Source organism: Branchiostoma belcheri, unplaced genomic scaffold, assembly GCF_001625305.1.
Source record: "Branchiostoma belcheri isolate BF01 breed outbred unplaced genomic scaffold, Haploidv18h27 scaffold85, whole genome shotgun sequence".
Lineage (NCBI taxonomy): Eukaryota > Metazoa > Chordata > Leptocardii > Amphioxiformes > Branchiostomatidae > Branchiostoma > Branchiostoma belcheri.
Window position 1 is genome coordinate 81,333 of NW_017804520.1, and position 22,674 is coordinate 104,006.

At 41.2% G+C, this 22,674-nt stretch overlaps 3 protein-coding genes across 3 annotated transcripts in view; 2 read left to right on the forward strand and 1 right to left on the reverse strand.

The window, feature by feature from the left end:
- The window catches only part of LOC109487056 (ankyrin repeat and EF-hand domain-containing protein 1-like), an 8,035-nt gene extending 7,348 nt beyond the window's left edge, over positions 1-687 (reverse strand). Inside the window, exon 1 of the mRNA XM_019791006.1 lies at positions 567-687. Within this exon, the coding sequence (XP_019646565.1) occupies positions 567-648 (82 nt within the window). The 5' untranslated portion in view covers positions 649-687. The remainder of the gene's footprint in view (positions 1-566) is intronic.
- An 8,837-nt stretch (positions 688-9,524) lies between these two features.
- LOC109486989 lies at positions 9,525-16,327 on the forward strand. The gene is made up of 4 exons (XM_019790906.1): positions 9,525-9,537; positions 13,366-13,665; positions 14,228-14,596; positions 16,140-16,327. The coding sequence occupies exons 1-4, from the start codon at positions 9,525-9,527 to the stop codon at positions 16,325-16,327; spliced, it is 870 nt and encodes a 289-aa protein (XP_019646465.1).
- A 557-nt stretch (positions 16,328-16,884) lies between these two features.
- On the forward strand, positions 16,885-21,096 carry LOC109487033 (tyrosine-protein kinase STYK1-like). Its single transcript, XM_019790971.1, has 7 exons — positions 16,885-17,061; positions 17,367-17,582; positions 17,799-17,986; positions 18,454-18,537; positions 19,040-19,257; positions 19,875-20,009; positions 20,307-21,096. Exons 1-7 carry the CDS (start codon positions 16,926-16,928, stop codon positions 20,887-20,889), a joined length of 1,560 nt encoding a protein of 519 aa, XP_019646530.1. The 5' UTR covers positions 16,885-16,925; the 3' UTR covers positions 20,890-21,096.
- The last annotated feature ends 1,578 nt before the right edge of the window (positions 21,097-22,674 follow it).

The window sequence follows — 22,674 nt, forward strand, 5'->3', positions numbered from 1 at the left end:
CGCAAATTGGAGCTTCTATGGCCGGCTGGATCTTCTCTGGTGTACTATCCCTTTATTTCGGCCCATTTCTACTATTTTTCCAGCGATCCGCGGAGCCTGGTAGAGGCTACGTCTACGCTCTACGTAGAATTAAAACGGCCGATTACGCTCTACGGAAAAGGGCTTGCGGGCTCCCCTATGGGAGGACATGAGTCGGGAACGAGCGACCACCGCCCGAACAGGCGTAAACTCTCCGCCTTACGAGCCGGGTTCCCAGGAAACGGTCAAAGAAATTGTGATATACATATGAAATGCAACTGCAAGTCAATTCGAGGTTTGAAACCGTTTCCAGTGTGGATGCAAGTTTGAATCACGGATTCAAAATATATTCCGTTTCGATTCGGATCGTGGCTACCCTGGAAGCCAGAACTCGTTTTCCGGGCCGCAAGAGCCCTTCGCCCGCCGGTGTAAATTACCGCTACGGGGGAGTCTAGCCCGGGGGGAGTTTGGCTGGCCCTACGATCGTGGCCACTGAACAGGAACACATTTGAATCATGAACGAGGCATAATTGTAGAGGCTGGCTTACCTGCTTTCAAAGCTGCTTTGACGCCTCGGAGGCAGCCGTTGTTAACAGCTTCCATCAGAGCTTCATTCGCAGGTTTAGCCATGACGCCGCGCCTGGTGTTGTGATGCTGCGCGTGTGACAGAAGACTGACAGAAGCGTCAGGAGGATCTATTGTCTTGTCACGTGGTCTATTGCAGTGGGTGGGGCTTAGCCTTTACCAGGCTTCAGAGGCGGCTGAAGGGGGATCTCCAACTGCGGCAGAGGTGATGGTGGAAGATCGTTTGCTTTTTATATAATAATTTATATTTTTTGTCACTACCACCACCAAGCTTGGGTGGGGAAATGGTTACAGACTGGCCAATTTGATACTGTCTTACTCTTACCCCCACCAAAAGATCTGCTTGGAGACTAGCTGAAAGGTAATCTCCAAGCAGATCATACAAGTCAAGTAAAGTCAAGTCAAGTTTATTTATTTCACCAGGGCATACCTCAGATCTATTGATCTATTTTTCAGGTATCCCTGGTCACATACATTAAAACATACATTCATAAAAATTACTACACGTTAAGCGTTGAACACAACAATATACTGCAAGTAATGTTACAAACATGTCCATGTTCAACGCAGTCACAGTATAGGCAGATTTAGTTCATTCATTTTCCAGGTTCAGTCCTACAGTCTTCAGTCCTCTAGCTACAGTATCAGCCGCTGACCAGCAGCAAGACTGCATGGTCCACGGTATTCCACATGTGCTTTAGGGGTGTCCAGCATGTGAGGGTCGAAGCGGTAGAGCTGGTGGTTTCATAGCAGTGCGAGTACGAACTCTCAGCACTGGGGGTGACAGCCATTTGAACATTTGTGTCATGCAGGCACGTGCTTACATGACATACGTTGGCAAGGCAGTAGCCATTGGCCAGAGGAGTATCCATTCGCCACCGACACTCCTCTGGCCAATGGATACTGCTTTGCCACCGTATGATCTGCTTGGAATGTAGAAAAGCGGAGACAAAAGATACTTAGACATACATACATCAGGAACATACAAGGGTACTATTAATAATAGGCTAATACAAAGTGTTCTAGTCACTGAGCTAATACAGAGTGGTCAACTTCTTGCTTTTTTGTACAATGGAAAAGGTGGGAACAGATCATGTTTGTGATACAGGGTTTGTCTAGATGCATCAATACACGGTGGTAAAATCTGGGTTGCAAAGTTCCCACATGCCATAGAACCCGAACTGTGTTCGATCGTGTTCGATCTGGGCAATTCGAATCGAACCTGCGTTCTATTTCGGGGTCACCTGCGGTCATTTACAATAAAGCGGCAAAACAAGCCTGTCTGCCTCCGTGCCGTGCAACAGATAAAAAACAACACTTTTCTATAGATAAAAACAGTTTCCTGGACAGTACATGTCCGCTATCATTTTTGTGTGGACATGTAACATGTAGCGAAGCTACTGTCGTATCCTTGGGTGACCTTGAATACTGTAATGATTCTTTACACCAGTATGAATAACACAATGCAGACTTTTGGTCGACATGACATGTCTGCAAAACTCGTTTTAACCTGCAAGCATGGAAAGTCAAGCATACCCCATTCACGGCTCAAAATGACCGTTATGGTTGTCCCGAAAATCGTGTTTAAAAATGGCAATCTTTTTAAAAATGGCCTCAATTTTGAATTATGGGTTATTTAGTGCGAAAAATGTAAAGAAAAATCATTTTTTCACCAATATGTCGATAAAAACTAGACTTAAAATCAGAAATTAAAAAAATCCCTAAAACACGATTTTTGATCTTATTCCTAGTCGTCGAAAAATATAAAAATCGGGAATCTGGGGTAATATACGTAGCCAGGTTAAAACGATGTTTGCCTAAAAACATGACATGACTTGTGGTCGGAAATCCGAAAAAAATCGTCTTTCGGAGCGAAATTTTGAAAAATCAATGATTTAACATAAACAGCTAATATTGAAAGGATGTTAAGGCAACAATTTCATTTTAATTTGACGAAATTTACCATTAAATCCTTTTTGTTTATTTTCAGGTGTTTTACTGGTAGGCCAAACTCGGCCCAAATAGCGTCTTGTAATCCGATACCTTTTAGAACGCGCCTAGCAATGGGAAAGAATACCGTAGTGACAGACCGCCGTGATATATATATATCATTTGCATTTAATTGTTCAAAGTATGGGAACTTCTCTTTGATATGAATAAAAAGGACAAATCTTTCATTAGAATATAAAGTACAGTCTAAAATAAAGTGTTGTTCATCTTCTATTCTATATTATTCATGTCACAGTATTGACAGAGTCTATTCTGGAGAGGAATGCGGTTGTGCCTTCCGTTTCAATAAGCAATTTGTGTCAACTTATTCGGAGTTTAGTTTTAATTGACAGCCCACCATTGCCCGCTGCTGCATAAAGGGCCACATGACATCTGCTTGGTTCTCTACGATACGGACGCCCCCTTGCGGATCAGCAGTGTTGCGATGTCGACATGCCCGTTGATGGAGGCATGTAGGACAGGGACCAGTTAAGGAGATCCCATTGAAATCTATGCTAAAACCACTAGAAACAAACACTTTAAAACACATTTACTTTTATCTCAAACCTCAAGTCTTTACCACCACTGGAAAGCTGGATTTGTCAGGTGTCTTTTGTTACAAATAGTGGAAGTTCAACTCCTGCGTGATAATGAGCTACAGCTAAAATATTGAAATGAGACCAGGATTTCACCCCCTGGCAAAGTGGAACAGTCCACACAGATCTTTGTGTTTTAGAGGTCAATAACAGGTCAAACCATGGAAAAGGTCACACTTTTTTGCCATATTTTAAAAATATACATTCTTCTGTCCTTCTTACCAGAAAACTGGGCCTTTCTGAGCAAAATTTGTCCAGGACAAAAAATTATCTAAAAAATAAGTACCAAAATAAATCGTCGGTGTACACACTGCTAGTTCTGCGCATGCTGATTAGCTGGTCCCTCCCCTGTAACAGCGCCGTGATCTCATCATCATAGTCAACGTCTGCACTTGCGTTTGATTACAGTTTACTTTATTACATTATAAAACTGAATAGCACAAGAGATATTTTAGAGAGTACTAGTACCTAGCTTTGGTTAGAGACATCCTGTTGGATGGGATGATGCCGTGGTAAATACATGTTTAACAGTTTAACAGTTTTATTCAGAAAATCAGCCTCGCAGCATGTACGTACCAAGCTGAATAACTCTGATTTAGGCCGTGTCTATACGGAATCACCCAAACCGCGATTCGGGTAACTCACATTCCTCACATCTGGTCCACGTCCCACACACACCTGCTAAACCGTGTCCGAACATAATGCGCTTGAGCTACATTTATTGCTGTTTGATGATAACACGCAAGGCGGCGTGTTATTAATGTCAGAGGTCAACGACCTGCTTGCTGATGCCCCCCTCCCAGCGTATCTCGGCCGAATGCCGACGTGGTCCCGCCAGAGACGGTTAAGCTCGCCCTAGAACGGACACATTATTTGACCATTACTGCTCTTTAAGTTGCTGCCATGTAAAAGTTGGTATTGCATATAAAAAAAGAAATATCACTCCGTAATCCATGACCAGGCGAAGTCACATTGCGTTCAGACGCAAATCGCGATGCGGGGAAACCGATTCGAAAGCACCTCTAGAAGTGGCCTGGGATCGAGGCGCTTTCAATGTGATTTCGGAACGTTCAGATGGAGCCACTTGAAACCGGCTTCGGGGTAAACCACATTTAATTAAACCACGGTTTAATTTTTAAACTGCAGCAAAATGGAGTTGACGGTCCCTTACTAAACTGGATTCACAGTTATCTATGTGACCGGTCCCAGAGAGTTGTCATAGATGGACAGACTTCTCCCTGGTCCAAGATCGGCGCAGGTGTTCCCCAAGGCTCTGTGTTAGGACCATTACTGTTTATCATATATATACATTTCATTGTAAATAACTTAAATTCTTTACCCTTTTTATTTGCAGATGATAGCTCCCTACTTGACGTAGTTGATAACCCGACCGCATCTGCATATAGGCTTAACTCTGATTTGAGTAAAATTCTGTCTTGGTCCAAAAAATGGCTAATGGAACTAAATCCATCTAAAACTGAAGAGATGTCATTTTCTACTAAAAGATCCCCTATCACCCACCCTCCTCTTTATCTTGGGTCGTCTAAAATTAATTGTGTCGCACACCATAAACATATTGGAGTTATATTGACCACCAATATGTCTTCGCACAACCATATTATTCAGATGTTAGCCAAAATATCCAAACAGGTCACTGTACTTCGTGGTTTAAAGTTTAAATTACCTCGCAATGTTTTAGAAACCATTTATAAATCATTTGTCCGTCCCTGTTTGGAGTATGCAGATGTGATCTGGCATGGCTGTACTGCTGAAGACTCCGCTCTTGTTGAAAGAATCCAATATGAATGTTCTCTTATCGTCTCAGGAGCAGTTAAAGGCTCTTCTTACTTATCTGTTTGTCAAGAACTGGGTCTTTCTAGCAGACGGCATTTTCATCGCTTATTTTTATTTCATAAAATAGTCAATGGCCTAACACGGAGATATCTTTTTCACTTAATCCCCCCTGAAATTTCTCAAACCACTCTGTACAATTTAAGAAATAGTAACGACTTTCGTTACAATTTACTAATAGGTTTAGTAGATCTTTTATACCCTATTGTTTAAGTCATTGGAATGAACTGGACCTGGAAGTTCGTTCTTTACGATACTCCTTGTTCCGAAAACACCTTATTAGATTAGTACGCCCCCTTTGTCCCCCACATTACAATTGTGGCCCCCGCTACACCTGCGCCCTTCTTGTTAGGCTCCGCATCGGCACCTGTGCTCTCAATCACAGTTTGTTTACCCGAGGACTCTCTATCAGTGTCTCTTGTAGATGCGGGTGTCGTTGCGAATCTGTCATGCACTTCATGCTACATTGTCCATTATACAATAATGAGAGATCGGAACTTTTTGGCAATCTTGCAGATTTACTTGGTCATCTTGTCAACCTTAATAATATGTCAGATAATGCTAAACTGCACTTTATTCTTAGAGGCTCCTCATTGTTACCCTCTATGTACAACTTTAAAACGATGCAACTCACTCAGGTTTACATTGGAGATACCAAGCGCTTCTAGCTCTGCTTGACTGTTTTTAACAGTCAATTAGATATAGAAGTCCAAATACTACGTAAGTGTTAATGGGCCTAAATTCTCCTCCTAGCTCTGATTGGCGGATGTTTTTCCGCCAATGAGATATAGGAGGTTACCATGTAATCTTATCTTTCAAATAGCTCTGTTAGCATTTAATTTAATATTTTAATGTCTTGGGGTGGTGGGACTACGGCGCACATGTCAACTTTGTATTAAATATTAATTGTACCTTTTTTGTGTGTGGCGCTGTTAATATAAGTTGTTAACTTGAGTGCAGCGTCACACTGTCCTTGTTATGTCTGTATGTTTTGATGAATAAAAAAAAAAAACACATGTAAACCGCCTTGGGTGATTCCGTTTAGACACGGCCTTATACAATCGTTGTATGGCACATGCAAAAAAAAATTACATTACAATGCATGACGAATAAACACACATAGTTATACATGTACATGTATAAAATGTCTCGCAATGTCAATGAGCACTAAGGCCCATATAAACTATGCATAGCTTTTCCCGATGTTTCCACTATGTGCCGCTGTCGGGACGGCTCTATACATATCGCCAGGAAATATGGCTGAACACCCGTGGCGCTTGGATTACGTAGACCGGCTAAAAGTCTAACTGTACAACAAGAAGTCTTGTTACCTCCATGAAAAATACAGGTATTGTTTTTGGTATGTCTGTCTGTCTGTATGTATGTCTGTCTGTGTGTGTGTGTTTGTCTGTCTGTCTGTGTGTGTTTCCGAAACTTTGTGGTCAGCATAACTTCAGAACGCCTTTATGGATTATGATGATATTTGGTATGTTGGTAAGTCTTAGGAAGACAAACGTCAAGGTCAAATATGGGCCTCCTGGTGGATGACCGTGGTACTGCAGCAGAACTTCCGGTTTTTGTATCTTTTGTCCTGAAAATGCTATGGTCTTGATGTTTTGGTGACAGATTGCTTTTCCTGTCAGAAATAAGTGGTGTCCCCCTAGCAGCTTGTTCTGGAACTGCAGGGCACTTTCTGGCGAAATGTTTAAAAGCCAATAAGTTCAGATAGGAACAACATATTTTCATAATTTTTGGTGTGTAGGTAGCTGAGAGAGAGATGTACATACATGATTAAATGCAAATTATGCAAATGAGGACTTAATTTGCATAATTAATGAGGAAATTCTATAATTACAGTGTTTTACATCATACTACTTTCATACATGTAATGTATGTAACCTATGGCAGGCAGAACATAACAGATACTAGTAGTTATTGTGATGCGAGATTAACTAGAACACAAGGCAAAGTGGCCCACAACAGTCGTGCTAGAGTTTCCTTTTCAGTCCGAGTTTGTATGTAAATTTTCTGCACAGTTGGTGAAAGATCAAAAGGTGTCGCTAGTGCGCTGTACTTCACACTTCTGCGCGAGTCATGATCTGCTGATCTCGCCCTGTTTTCAAATTTAATCGGATTGGAAAGACGAGAAAAAAAAGTTACCTGACGATGTATGCAAACTGCAAATGAAAACAGCATGCAGCACTTATAAACTACTGAAATATTTACGTACTGCAAAATTATACAAGGAAGAAATCATGCAAGTTCTCTCCATGCAGAAGGTGGTGGAGATTTGTGGCATTGCTGTTATTCGCTCAGTTTTATGTCGCTATGCTCCACTTGCCAGAAAAGATTAGAATGGACACAATCGTCTTCCTCAACCTCTGCTTGAAGAGACTGTTACGCGAGGCACGAGGCATCTGTTTTAGATTGCAAACAGTTCCGGGAGAAAACAAGGCTGGTGTTAAAATCTTGATTGAACGGGGAAAAAAACAACAGTAGTTTTACTTTGGAATATAATTCCTGCAATAGCAATAGTTAAATTGGTTCGGCACCTGGTTGTAAGGGAATGTGTGGTCTCTACTAGACTTAAAATGAAATACCTTTATGAATTTGTACATTCATGCCACGACGGGCTAGGTACAGGTCAAGATATAAGATATAACAGACACATACCAAACATATATAGAAAAGTGGAGACAAAAGATGCACTACTTGACTTAGACATAGTACATAAGGAACATACACAGCTCACATGGAGTTCTACGGTACCTCCCCCTCCATGGCGCTTCAAAACATCTTGCCAAGTGGTGGTAGACCAAGGTGAAGCTAGCCGGCGTTTCAGCCTTCGATTCGTAGCCGGCGTTACAGCCGGCGTTTCGCCGCTAGATGGAACATAGCAGCTGATTCGGTTACCGATTCGAAAACACAAAAAATCGGTAATGTAGCCAAAAAATATGGCAGATGAACTTGAAAAAAGCGTTATGATAGCTTAGTACATCACAAGTCTACTACAAGTTTCAGATTGTACCTGCAGGATTTAATTAGGCCGTTGACAGCGGGCCTAATTAGGCATAAGAGATATGTGTACTCAGCAGTTATATCTGCACCAAACTGAACGTGGCCTTTACAGACGGATTACGGTAGTCAACAACCAAGACTATATACACTAAAAGTATCAAGTTCAATGGGTCGGATTTGATTAAGGAGAGGCGAAGAACCCAGTTCTAGGGTGCGTCCCGCTATTTTGCACTCGGAAGGGCGGAGCAACATCTGCATGGCGGAAGCGTGGTCAGGCTTGGGCCAATGACGCGTCTGGGTCACTGCTCTCACCTCGTGACCCCAGACCGTCTAACGCAGTGACTTTGGTTCAAGTACCAGCAAAATAAAAGACAAACTATATACAGTAGCACATTTCTGGCAACCCAAAGTCATAAATGACGAAAGTCATCGATCTCTTCTTTTCTCATGTTTCCATCCCCTTTCTGCAGGCTAAGACCACTCAGGTCTCTCATTATTCCCACTTAACTGCTGAAATAACCAAAACTTGACCAAAGTAGGAACGTTCAGACTCTATCCGTCCCTCCTAGCCCCAAAGTCTCCAAACTGAACCAAAGATATTGCAATCCCATTTTGGCCCTTCCCTCGTTCCAGTTCAAGAAACTACGTTCGCCTCAGGGCCCTTGCCATTGTCCCCACAACAGAGCAAGTCAGTCACGATTTCCGCACTATGCTCTTCGTGCTTCGTGAGAGAATGTTCATGAGGAAATAACTTGACACAAAATATAAGCCAAACCTTGCAGTACGTAGCACATAAGTGAAGGAAATGGCGGGAGTAAGAAGTCTTTTCCGCGTTGTTCTGGGTTTTCTGTGTGTCTTGGAAAGTCGTGGACAGACAGGTAAGATGTTACTGTTTTCTGGTGGTACATGTAGAATGAAATGTAGCTATAACGTTACTGTTTTGTTCGTTTGTTTGAACCATTCTTTATATATTCAACAAAGGCTATAAGAATCATTACGCTATGAGCCAGAGAAAACCTGCCATACATACTGTAATACATTCAACTCGGAAATACATTTCCCTTTCGAACTAAGTAAGATTATCTAGGAATTCGCGAAAACCTTTAGTGTACAAATATACCCATCGGGTGAAGTACAGGTCACAACAAAACAAAACAATAGTAATGACTGTATACAGATAATGTTACATACATTGTCAAGAAACTACATGTACAACTAATTCAGTTCGACTTCTCGCTTCACCAAGAAGGATGTGTTTTCGGTCCCATTTGTTTGTGTATGTATGTGCGAACACAGGTGACACTCGAGTTAGGATAGAGTCATGTTACTGTCGTCCGGTGGTAGAATGGAATGTACTGTAAATCCTGAAATGTTCGTGGTGGTTTTATTTTCGCAGTTCCATCGCTAGTTCTTCAGTCTTGTTCAGTCACATCTAACGGAGAACGATAACGTAACGCGGCGATAACGATGGCGCAACGCGGTAACCTCAGACCACGCGAATGCGTGAGAGCGTACCCTGCTACAGAGTGAGTCATCGCGCGATTGACGCTACTATAATGAGCTGTACAGGGTTTAATGATTTTTTCTACTTTGTAGAAAAGTTTAGAAACAATACTGGGTGTTATGGCTTCCTATCAGCAGTCACAGACATGCATGAGCGGTAGAACTGGAAGGCAGGGATTACTAGTAACATGTACATGTACGTAGCACTAGTAAAGCCTGGTAACCTGAGTCTATCCACGGCGGTCTGTTACTACGGTATTCTTTCCCATTGCTGGGGGCGTTCGATAAAGTATCGGGTTACAAGACGCAAATTTGGGCTAACCGCAATACATTTGAAAATAAACAAACTAGTATCAAAGGGAAAATTTCGTTGAAATAAAATAAAATTATTGTCTTTACATGCATTCAATGGTGATTTTTTGCGCTAAATGGATGATTTTTTCGTATTTTGTTTAAAAAAGTCGATAATTTTCGGGATTTCGCAACGCCATATTTTAGCCAATCCCCGAGCAAACCTGGCTACACATATGACGCAAGATCACTGATTTTTATCTTTTTCGACGACTAAGAATAAGATGAAAAATCGTGCTTTAGGGATTTTTTTAATTTCTGACTTTAAGTATAGTTTTTGACGACAAATTGGTGAAAAAATCGAATTTTTTGGCTTTTTTCGCACTCAATTACCCATAATTCAAAATCGAGGGCATTTTTCAAAAATCCCTAAAGCACGATTTTCGGGACAACCATGACAGTCATTTTGAGCCGTAAATGGGGTATGTTTGACTCTCCATGTTTCCAGGTTTGAACGAGTTTTGCAGACATGTCATATCGCCCGAAAGTGTGCATTGTGTTATTCATACAAGCGTAAAGAATCATTACAGTATTCAAGGTCACCCAAGGTTACGACAGTAGCTTCGCTACATGTTACATACCCACCAAAAATTATAGCGGACATGTACTGTCTAGGAAACTGTCTGTATCTATAGAAAAGTGTTGTTTTTTATCTGTTGCGAGGCACTCAGGTAGACGGGCTTGTTTTGCCGCTTTATTGTAAATGACCGCGGGTGACCCCGAAATGGAACACGGGTTCGATTCGAATTGCCCAGATCGAACACGATCGAACACTGTTCGGGTTCTATGAAATGTGGGAACTTTGCAGCCCAGATTTGACCACCGTGATCGTGGGCTTGCCAGGCAAGCCTGTGGTCAGCCGCCCGGTTCAAGTGCTGCATTCTACCGATTGTAAAAATCTTCTTAGCAGAGGTTATTGACAGGCTGTGCCTGTTCATTAGAATTTTTCTCACTACTGACAAGATGTTTTGCAAGGTGATCACTCAACCGACATAACTAACACCTGTTCACAAAAGCGATGTTGCTGATTCAAAGTTACTCCTGCATTCCTATTAGGAACTCACTTTTCTGCACTATTCACGGAATGTGCCTGTCAACAGCACTTGACACATTTTAACGTCAAATGATAAACCCATGACAATGACGCTGAACTGTTGTTTATACGGGCTGGGACGGGTGGCAGTGCGATGCGGCACCTGGCACGGACGTACAATGTATGTTTACTGGTAAACCCATATGCAGTCACTCATGCACTTAATTCTCTCGTTCAAATACATATTAAAGGAGTCTTAACCCTATCTAGACCGGGCTTTTGGGGGCTTCGTTAGACGGGGATGTTGGGTGGGGGTTGGGGGCTCATTCGCCCCCCCCCCAGAATTCGTGAACGATATATCGTATGGCCACCAAATTTTCAGAGGATGGTGTGCTAGTAAAATTGAATCCTAATATATATATGTAATATGTAAGATGTACAACTATCACACTAATAGCGCGCCGAAATGCCAGCTTTTTACCTCCATGAAAATGGAGGTATTGTTTTTGGCGTGTCTGTCTGTCTGAGTGTCTGTGTGTCTGTCTGTGTGTGTTTCCGCAACTTTGTAGTCAGCATAACTTCAGAACGCCTTTATGGATTGTGATGATATTTGGTATGATGGTAAGGTAGCAGAACACAGTATTCCTCCGCGACCCCCGATGACGTAGGGATAAGAAATGAGTGCGACAAACAGCTTGCACCGCTTGTACACAGCCTAACGTGGATGACACCGGGACATACAAGTTACCGTATGGTACCATAATATGTCGGCTTTGATATCGCATAATTGAGATTAGGAAGGCTGCTCGATCGGCGCGTGACCTTTTCGCTGCCTGCCATGGTGAGTCGGCTGCAGTTCCGGTGCGCTCCGCAGGGGGCCATTTAAAAGAGGGCGGCATAATGTAAAAAAAAACGATAACTTTTTGTACTTTTTTTGTTATTTTGTACATCGTACCCTATATTTGAACATATTCGTTTCTCGTGCTTTTCTATGGTACCCTACTGTATTTTTATTCGAGTCGATGTCAGTCACTTCCGGGTCCTTAACTATAGAAATCCCCATAGGCGAAAAACTGTGTTCTGCTAAGTCTTGGAAAGACAAAGGTCAAGGTCAAGTATTGGCCTCCTGGTGGATGACTTTGGTACTGCAGCAGAACTTCCGGTTTTTGTATCTTTTGTCCTGAACAAGCTATGGTCTTGACTTTTTGGTGACAGATAGCTTATTCTATCAGGAATAAGTGGCGTAACTTTGGTCTCCCTAGCAGCTTGTTCTGGAACTGCAGGTTAGTTTCTGGTAAAAACTTTCAAAGCCAATAAGTCCAGATTGGAGCTACGTATTTTCATCATTTTTGGTGTGTAGGTACCTGAAAGACAGTTGTACATGATTAAATGCAAATAATGCAAATGAGGACTTTTTTATAATAATGAGGAAATTCTATAATTACAGTGTTTCATATAATGGTACTGCTATACATGTAATCTATTTAATCTGTGGCAGGCCGAACATCAACAGATACCAATTATGCAAATGATGATCTAATTTGCATAATTAATGGCAAAATTCTGTGAATCCTTATTGGTGAATGATGGGAATTTTATACCTCGTCACATGTGTAAGTTACTTAAAGGTTTGCATCGCTATGCATATATTATGTTAATGTAGAGGCTATTTGAGGACAAAGCAAGCCCATATTTCATGGAGGTATGAGATATCGGAACTCTTGTTGTAAAAGCACTTGTTTCATCCGTTATGCAAATTGTCCAAACACACACACACACATACACACGCACAAACACAAATACACATACACACACACGAACGTTCGAACATTATTGAAAACATAACATTCATAGCGAAAGTAACTAGACAAGACGATAATTAGGAGGCGAAGTGCATCTATAGAGGCATACTGGCCAGTGGCCGCTATACAGTTGTGTACTATTTGCCTTCGACAAGAAGGCTGTGAAATCGTTTTGGCACTGTTTGGCAGATTATGCACGATAAATTTTGGTCCGAGGTTCACGATTTTTAGCAGGCAGGTTGTCTTAGTGATGGTCATTGTCAAGGTCAAAAATGGGCTGCGTGGGATATTCTTACGTGAATGGAGTTGACCTTTTGTGTTTGTGTTATGCAGTATGAGCTAAAATTTAGCATGAAGGTAGAATACCCTCAGACAGTCTTTTCATTTTATGGAAACTTTATAAAATTATTGTTTTATTTGGATTTTCTGGCCATTTTTAGGCAAAAAATACATTTTTGGATCTGGAGCCCTGTAGTTACTTAAGATCCGAATGAGCTGAAATTCGGTATGGAGATACCTTGGACACATGTCCAAAAATGTATACGGCAGATCAGGCCAATTTTATGGTAATTCATTAACCTGTCACCTCAGTAATTGTACTACTATCTATCTGTGTCAGGATGCCCTACAGTTGTCCTATACGGCGGATCCGACACTCTGCAGGCCGGTATGATGACGTCCTACACCATGACGGGAGACGCCCACGGTGACCGGCCCGTGTACTACAGCAGCGTCACCTGCAACTACCTGTATTACTTCAAGCCTACCATGGAGTGGCGCGTGGGACTGCAGGTCGGGAACGACGATGGTGTGCGTGTCAGGGACTCCGCCCTCTACGCTGACCAGATCAACGGGACGTTCCTTCTGTGGAACGGCGGGGAGTGGATAGAGAACCCGGATGTGAAGATCGCCTGCTCTGGTTAGTAGCAGCTACCATATCTGATGACCACATGCAAATGCATCCGACAAAGTCTGATCCCAACATTTATGTGTTAATATGTAAAATGTCGCTTTTTTCATAAAAAAGAGAAACATGAAACGATCCAACCGTACGATATCAATTTCAAATCCTGGTTGCCTAGAATATATGAATATATAATATGCCAAATATTCTGAATACCCTATTAGCATATAGGTTATACGTTTTATCTTTTATATACTATGTAACATTATCCTATCATTGTTAAGTTATATCAATGTAATTTTTGTAATTTTAACATAAAATCTGTATACGTTTAGTGTATTTAAGCGATGTTATATACATGCTGAGCAATACATTTACTTGTGTGTTCACTAGTTATTGTACATATATAAAAGCGGCTTATTTCAGCCTCTAGGCTGTAAAAAAAGCTTTCAATTTACTGTAGTATGTATGTCTTTGCAAGAATAAACCAGTCATATATAGAACCTTTTGCAACATTCCGTTTAAGCTTACAATCTCGGCTAAATAAAGTCTGCATCTTTATCCTTATTCGTGCCAGATGACGTCCCAGCTGGCGTGGCAGTTTCACAATCGGTAGGGAGCGCTATAGACTGTATGAGGTTCCGTCTGCACGGAGATGCCATCTACCTTGCTATCCTTATGACGTTCTTCCAGACGACGACCCTCGAATTCACCAGAACAGACCAGACCAGTGGCGGCAGACCTGTCTACGTTTGGGACACAGACAGCCGATATTCTCTCCACTTCGTCGAACGCGAGAAGCAATGGATAGGTCTCACGACCGGAGAACACCGCGTTTATGTCAAGAACTGCGCCATGACACCTGACCAGATCAGGTCACCGTGGTACCTGAGGGACGAGTATGGTGTGTATCATGTCGTGTGGTCGGTTACTGCCAGCTGTGTCGGTAAGTACTTTGTATCATATAACTTTGTAACATTTACCTTCGCTAGGAGGTTATGTTTTCGATAGGGTTCATGCGTATTTGTCCGTGTGTCTGTAAACGCCACAGTAACTTGAAAAGGCTTTGATGGATTGTTTTGATATTTGGACCCCATGGTTTTGATATCGCGTGATCTGGATATGCCAGGGTCACGAATGTTGAATCTGTATCTGTATAGCCGGTATAACCTCCCTTCGCACGCGACGCGGCGGCAGCTGGCTACATTGCACCGATCGGCTTGTTACATACACCTAACCCTTAAACATCTAACTCTAGACATTGTTTAAAGCTATCTAATGACAATGCCCCTGCTGTTCTTGGTGACAGCGAGTTCCACTCTGCGATAGTTCTAGGAAAGAATGAATTCTTGAACACCTCAATCCTTGGTTGATAACTCTGGTACTTGAAGGCATGGCTATATTTTGTTCTCTTCTGGGCTGGTATTAGGTACTTAGTAGGCAGATAGCTTTTTGCTCCTGAAAAAGCGTTGTGAGTTTGGTCCCCCTAACATCTTTTTCTGGAACTGCAGGTGCGTCTATTGAAAAGAACCAGTTTGCAGATCGTTTTCTCGCGTAGTATTTTTTGTGTTTTTTTTTCACAAAATGTGGTAACGACACACTCATTTTTTTCAACTTATAATAATGCCGTCACCAACACAGGGGACAATACAATACTAATTTTATACCTGAGTGAAGTGAGGAAAGTCGAATAAAGTGCCAAGGGCACAAGATCGGGGGCATGTCAGGACTCGAACCCGGGACCTCTCTGTTCCGAGTCGAGCACTCTGCCGCTACGACAGACGACCCCACGATTTATAGTATTTGTGAGTATCCTTTCCTGACTAGAAGAACTTAGGATCTTTTACGAACAGCCTGCTCAGAGTTACCGTTTCCAACCAACGGCAACAGGACAGAAGGTCATTTTCATGGAGACACAGTCAATTTTTCCTGTAAGAAAGGCTACGAACTGATCGGTTCTGAGAACAGAACTTGCCAGACCAACCAGAGCTGGTCCGGTGTGCAGCCCATTTGCTCCAGTAGGTAGCAGCTTTAACATTATTTTATTGTAATTGTGTATTGGAATTGATAATCAGAAAGCAGTTACTCAAGCAAATGGATATGATTTTGGAAACGGTCAGATCGATGTCAAGACAAGGATACATGTATGTCTTGAAAATGTCTCTTAGAGTCACTGAAGAAAGGTATACCTGAAACGTCTGACCGTTTCCTAAAATCATATCCAGTTGCTTGAGTAACTGATTTTTGGCGTATCATATCACCTGGATGTCTACCCTTCACGGACAAATTGATAATCAGTTTGCAATATACAGTACAATATGTTTGAACTACGTCTTTGTCGTGATTTATATATCGCAATGATGGTGACAAAAATATCTGCAAGTATCCTGTCATGGAAATCAATTTACACATTCTAGTATCAATTTGTTGCTATCATCATTGTACAATAATTATAAAATATGTTCATTGCCCTGACGCCTGTGTTACAGGAAAACTCTGCCAACAACTGATGGCACCTTCAAATGGCAACATCTACGGCGGTAGCTCTTATGGGGACGTCGTTACGTATCACTGTGACGCTGGATACGAGATCAGTGGCGATGAAAAACGAACTTGCCAGTCGGACCAGACCTGGAGCGGCACTCAGCCTACATGCGTCCGTGGGTGGTTTCCTTAAGTTTGTTTTCCTTGAAACTCTCGTCTATTTTTTTAGATGTTTCCAAAATGAAGTATAGTTGCAAAGTGTCGATGAAGGTTAGACGTATTGGCGCATAGTTGCAAAGTTTTTACAGACTCTTACAACTTATTTAAATTGTGTCTATGAGACTACGTAAAATAGAAACGAGAATTCGGAGATCTCATACCTCCATGAAATATATGAGTTTTGTAAATGTTTTTCTTTATTTGTCTCATTGACTATGGAAATAAGGTCGTAATTAGCATAATCTAGTTTAATTTACGGTTTTCTAAATTCAAATGACAATATTTTCGAGTAAAATCCCTCTCCTTACTTGATTTCATTTCAATATGACCTCATTGATTATGCAAATGACCATCACATAATACTCATGATACGTATATACACCTGTCTGGTCTCGCAGTCGAATAGTCGGACGCTCTACCAATACGCCAGGCCAGAGTGACTCGTCGAAAGCTTTGGGTGATAACATTTCTTTGTGATTTAACAGAATGTTTTGGCTTTAAACACATGAATTTATGTATTTCCAGCATCTTATTCATCTGAAACATCGGGGCTGTCCACCTTACACGTGGTGATGATTGCCGTGGTGCCATCTGTGGTACTGCTTGTACTGGGAGTGGTAGCGGGCATTCTTGGTTACCGGTGGAGCAGAAAGAGGCAAAACGACGACCTTCAATTGGAAGAGTTTGACTTTCATCCCGATATTCTAGGTATATTACATCGTAATATATACTGGTGTATTACTATTATTCGATTCGGTATCAATGGCAATGCGCAAAAACTAATAGTCATTCTACATTACAAACAGGACGCACTTATAAATCAATTAATAAGTTGCGTTGCTAAAAGCTTTCCTGACTTCACCTATTCTGTAAGTATTTCATTAATACAAATGCATATGTTTTGTATTCAACAAGACAGAAAAAGTGGGTATATCGATTATGAATACTGTTGTATTACACTGTGAGCCCTATTGAAGACACTAATGATGTTGTGTCACTGCTTTTGTTCCCAGATGAAAAATTAACAGATTTGCACAAACCATCATCCCTACCTCCCCCACCTGTGCCGGCTCGGCCACAGTTCCTGGAGTACGAGGTAAACCCGACTGATCTGAGACTGAATGAAGAGATCGGCAGAGGGGCATTCGGCATCGCCTTCCTCGCGACTTTAAAGAGAGCTGTTGATGGTCTTCTCACGGAACAAACAGTGGTGGCCAAAACTGTCCGTGGTAAGTCAACGTCAGCTGGTTATTAAGATACTATATCTTCACTAACGCTAGGAGCTTCGTTGATTTATTTTTCCACACGTCTTTAACGGCTGAAAGCATGGCACACAGAAAGTTAGCCTTTGATATGATCTGGCCCAAATGCAAACAAGCACTCTACCCCCTGAGCAATTGCACCGGTTAAGCTTCAACAATAAAAGGTTTTTGTTAAATTTGCAGAGAACGCGAGAGAAGAGGAGATACAGAATTTTATACAAGAGGTGGACACCACCATCACCCTGAGGCAGCACATCAACCTGCTCGGTCTGATTGGCTGTTGCACACTGTCCCACCCTCCCTACCTGGTGACGGAGTACATGCCGTATGGAGACCTTAAGAACTTCCTACTCAAGTGCAGGAAAGTAAATGTATATACCCATCCTTTTATAGCCACGTATCTTTAATGTAGATATCTTTAAATTTGTTCTTCTTCTGCCAGTAATGGTTAAACTATCAGAAAGCTGCCTGCTCTATTTCGTTTATGTTTGATGAATAATCATGGTGTGCAACTGAATTCGAAGTTTAAAAAACTACGTTTAAAGTTATATGCCAAATTTGTTGTTATCGGCCAATCTTTTCAACATAACAACGTGTGTGTATGGCTCGATAGATATACATGAAGAAACTGTTGGCCCATTTTACTTAATGTATTTCATTGTTTTGCTTGCTATGCAACCCTCAAGCAATCATTTGCGATTTCGCAGTTACCAAAAGCTAGTGTCTGAAAATTAAATGCCCCTTTTTTGGTGCGTATGGTATGTCGGCCATTATAATACTAGTACCTAATGATGAAGCCAAGTTATATTCTGCTGACTCTTTTCATGTAAATCTACAGTTGAATGAGAGGCTCCAAGACAGCTTGTATGACTTCGACGAGATGAAGATCTACCAGGTAGCACGGCAGATAGCAAACGGAATGGTAAGCAGACAATCCACACACAATATGGTTACTAAGGATACACGCATGTATACTGTATCTATAAGACACAGCCTTGTAAACAGAATGAGCTAATAAAATTCATATATTAAATGCCTGGATGCTGAATTCTATCATGGACTGTAAACGCACATTCTCATTCCATACTATACACTTTATAGTTAAGATTGTTTGTTATATAGCAATACATGCAATATATATAGCTATATTACCTTTTAAGTTGTATAATTGTTGTGCGATGGAGTTTATATGTTTATTGAGGTAGACCATCGTTACTGGTCGAAAGCTCTAGTTGAGATAATTTCATTAATTGTGTTGCAATTGGATCAAATGTTTTAAATTTAAACATGTAACTACCAACACAGATGAACTTCTAAGTGTATTTGTTTGTTGACCACGTTCATACACGTATCTTCATTCATACAATGGCATGTAGTTTGCACTTTTTAAATTGTACCTTTTCTGACTTTCTCTCTCGAATCAGACTTACATTTCCCAGGCTGGTTACGTGCACGGTGATCTTGCCGCCCGGAACGTGCTGGTAGGAGAGGACCTGGTGGTGAAGATCGCAGACTTCGGCCTGACAACAGATATCTACGAGCGAGGCTACCAGCGGCAGGACGCGGAGCAGAAGATCCCGGTGAGGTGGATGGCACCGGAGAGGCTGCTGCGAGAGGGCCGGTACACAAGCAAGAGTGACGTGTGAGTACAATTACTGCTCGGGTTTGTCCTAGATTTAGGTCCCTACCGTATACATATATATAGTCGGGCAACAAAACTGTGCTATAAACCATTGTGTGGAATGTCATTTTTGGTTATCTGTAATGTTGTAATCCTATATCTTTTTTTAAACTTGTGCCCTTTTCTGGAAGACTTAAGCTGTCATTTAGTCATAGGTAGACAGTTGAGGGAGAGGTTATAAACTCCAGTCGTCACATGATAGCCATAAAACCATTACTGCACTGAATCTTTGTGAGCATATAACCTTCCTTGCATTCTATCAATTACAGAAGAAGTAATGCTTTGCAACCGTAGGACCAAGTGCATCTGCACTGAGTCTCGCTTTAGCATGTTTTTGGTACAGCTCCCGCTCGAAACAAACATGAAAGTATGCGCCATCCCTCTCTGTCCTCCATCAGACACCTACTTCAGTTAAGCTGGTGTGTGATGTGAGGATACTACAATGTCAGAATGTCTGACGCAGTGTGCAGCTAGTTTCAACAATCTGCCTGTTTTGATTTTCTCTGTAATGGCAGGCAAATTCTGATATGGTACATGTTTTTGCATAATTCATGATCAAATCTAATTTTCACGCCCAGTTGGTCCTTCGGTGTGGTGCTGTACGAAATCGCTACGCTTGGGAACGTGCCCTATCCTGGTCGGGAACGCACGCTCCTGGAGGAACTCCGCACAGGGTACCGCGAACCACGCCCGCCTGGCATCAAACAAGAACTGTACGTGAAGGAGAATATTGTTTTGTTATTTCAATAATAATTTCAACAATAATGAGTTATGAAAGAAAAACCAAAAACTAATTTAAAGACAAATGGTAAAGCCTGTGTTCGGAGACTACAAGTTGAATAAATTTTAGTAGTGTACTAAGTGATGTACATATATTTATAACTATAGTTACTCTTTTTCATGCAACATGGTGGTGACAACAACCCTGTGTCTTTGGTGTACTCCATTTACAAAATTATAACATTGTCAATCACCGATGACTTACACATATACATGTAAATAACCAATAGGTACGACATGATGCTGCGGTGCTGGCAATGGGAGGAAGACGACCGTCCGGAGTTTGAGGAGCTTTACGATGAGCTGGACGCTGTGGTAGAATTGATGGCCAAGGATTACGTCAAACCCGGTTCCGGCTCCCCAGTGGGGGTTCAGAATGAGGCAGCAGAAGCTCTTGAAACCTCGTACGACGTCCCAAAGTCGGGCCGAATGGGGATGCAACTCCGCGTCACTGCAGACGTCTACAACAGCGAAGATCGTGATGAAGTCGACTCACTCGCGTCCTCCAATGCAGAAGCCAGTTCCACGCCAATAGAGAAGGATGACAAAGATATCCATACAGCAGTTAACAAGTGCAAGGCCACACAGCAAGACACCGTCTCGGAAAGTGAAGACCAAGACCAACTACAAGTGGAATCCTCCATCCCACCGGGTGCAGTAATTATGGATGCCAACGACAGTTCCACCGACTCCGAGCTGCCAGAGCCAACAAATATGCAGAAAAATGAAACCCCGGCTACAATTGAGGACAACACCGGTGATGCTGAAGAAGAAATGCTTCCAACAACAGACGAAAGTGTGCATTATTTCTAATGGCTTATTTTTACAAAAGTCAGTTCTATCTACAGGATGTATTACTGTTTTGTGAAGGCATTTATTAACAATAGAAAAGGAATGTTTATCCAGAGTTTGAATATTGTGCTGTTCATATTGAACAGCTGGTTACATTTTCTCGTTGTAAGCTAGTTTGAATGATTAATTGAAGTCTATTAATCAGTGTTTAATGCTAGTCGTGGTTAATTATGTGGTGAATATTTCGGTTTCAAAGTATTTTAGTGTTGTGAATTAAGAAGCGTGCTATTTCAAATCAGATATAACATATAGGCCATTGTATTAATTTCAATTTTAACTTTTTTATCATCTTATGTAGACATTTCTTTCTGTATTTTATCCAAGAGTTTTGTCTTCTAATGGGACTTTCTAGGCTGTCGGATCTTTCTGTTGATGTTTGGTCCACTATGTTTTACAAAGTCTGAATTTGCATAATTTGATGTTTTCTTTTCCAATAGTTTAAGGTTAGATGTCACGGAGCCATGTAAGAAATAGAGCCTGTGCACAGAAGTAGTCCACGTGTCTTCAGGATAGTGCTTCTTTTCTCGGTGGTAAAAATTGGGCTGCAAAGTTCCCACATTTCATACAATCCGAACAGTGTTCGATCGTGTTCGATCTGGGTAATTCGAATCGAACCCGCGTTCCATTTCGGGGTCACCTGCGGTCATTTGCAATAAAGCGGCAAAACAAGCCTTTCTGCCTGAGTGACTCGCAACAGATAAAAAACAACACTTTTCTATAGATACAAACAGTTTCCATGACAGTACATGTCCGCTATCATTTTTTGTGGACATGTAACATGTAGCCAAGCTACTGTCGTATCCTTGGGTGACCTTGAATACTGTAATGAATACGCCTTTATGAATAACACGGTGCTCACTTTTGGGAGATATGACATGTCTGCAAAACTCGTTCAAACCTGAAAGCATGGAGAGTCCAACCTACCTCATTGACGACTCAAAATGACTGTAACGGCTTTCCCGACAATCGTGCTTTTGGGATTTTTCAAAAATGCGATTGATTTCGAATTATGGGTAATTGAGTGCGAAAAAAAGCAAAAAAAAAAACGATTTTTTCACCAATTTGTCGACAAAAACTATACTTAAAGTCAGAAATTAAAAAAAATCCCAAAAGCACGATTTTTCGTCTTATTCCTGGTCGTCGAAAAATATAAAAATCAGTGATCTTGCGTAATATGTGTAGCCAGGTTTGTTCGGTGATTGGCTAAAATATGGCGCTGCGAAGTCTCGAAAATTATCGACTTTTTAAACGAAATACGAAAAAATAATCCATTTAGCGCAAAAAATCACCATTGAATGTATGTAAAGACAATAATTTTATTTTATTTCAACAAAATCTTGCCTTCGATACTAGTTTGTTCATTTTCAAATATTTTACGGTTAGTCCAAAATTGCCAGCAACGGGAAAGAATGCCGTAGTGACAGACCGCCGTGTTTTTCAGAGCTACTCGTATCAGGTATATAGCAAGGATATTGACACCTTATGCATGTGCTACAGTTTCTGCATTAAGTTGATGTGTATACATAATACATAATGTATCTGTGCATGAAAATGGACATGTACCTGTACATGAATCTGTATCTGATTGCAAAAACAGATATCGAGTGATTGCCATGGATTGCCATATATATATATATATATATATATATATATATATATATATATATATNTATATATATATATATATNTATATATATATATACTATATATATNTATATATATATATATATATATATATATATATAT

Excerpts from the sequence above, each read along its gene's own strand:
- LOC109486989 (XM_019790906.1), top strand. Across the intron at positions 13,666-14,227 it reads TGTGAAGATCGCCTGCTCTG|ATGACGTCCCAGCTGGCGTG; the intron begins GTTAGTAGCAGC and ends TATTCGTGCCAG. Across the intron at positions 14,597-16,139 it reads GGTTACTGCCAGCTGTGTCG|GAAAACTCTGCCAACAACTG; the intron begins GTAAGTACTTTG and ends CCTGTGTTACAG.
- LOC109487033 (XM_019790971.1), top strand. The coding sequence starts at position 16,926 with ATGATTGCCGTGGTGCCATCTGTGGTACTGCTTGTACTGGGAGTGGTA. Across the intron at positions 17,062-17,366 it reads CTTTCATCCCGATATTCTAG|ATGAAAAATTAACAGATTTG; the intron begins GTATATTACATC and ends TTTTGTTCCCAG. Across the intron at positions 17,583-17,798 it reads GGTGGCCAAAACTGTCCGTG|AGAACGCGAGAGAAGAGGAG; the intron begins GTAAGTCAACGT and ends TTAAATTTGCAG.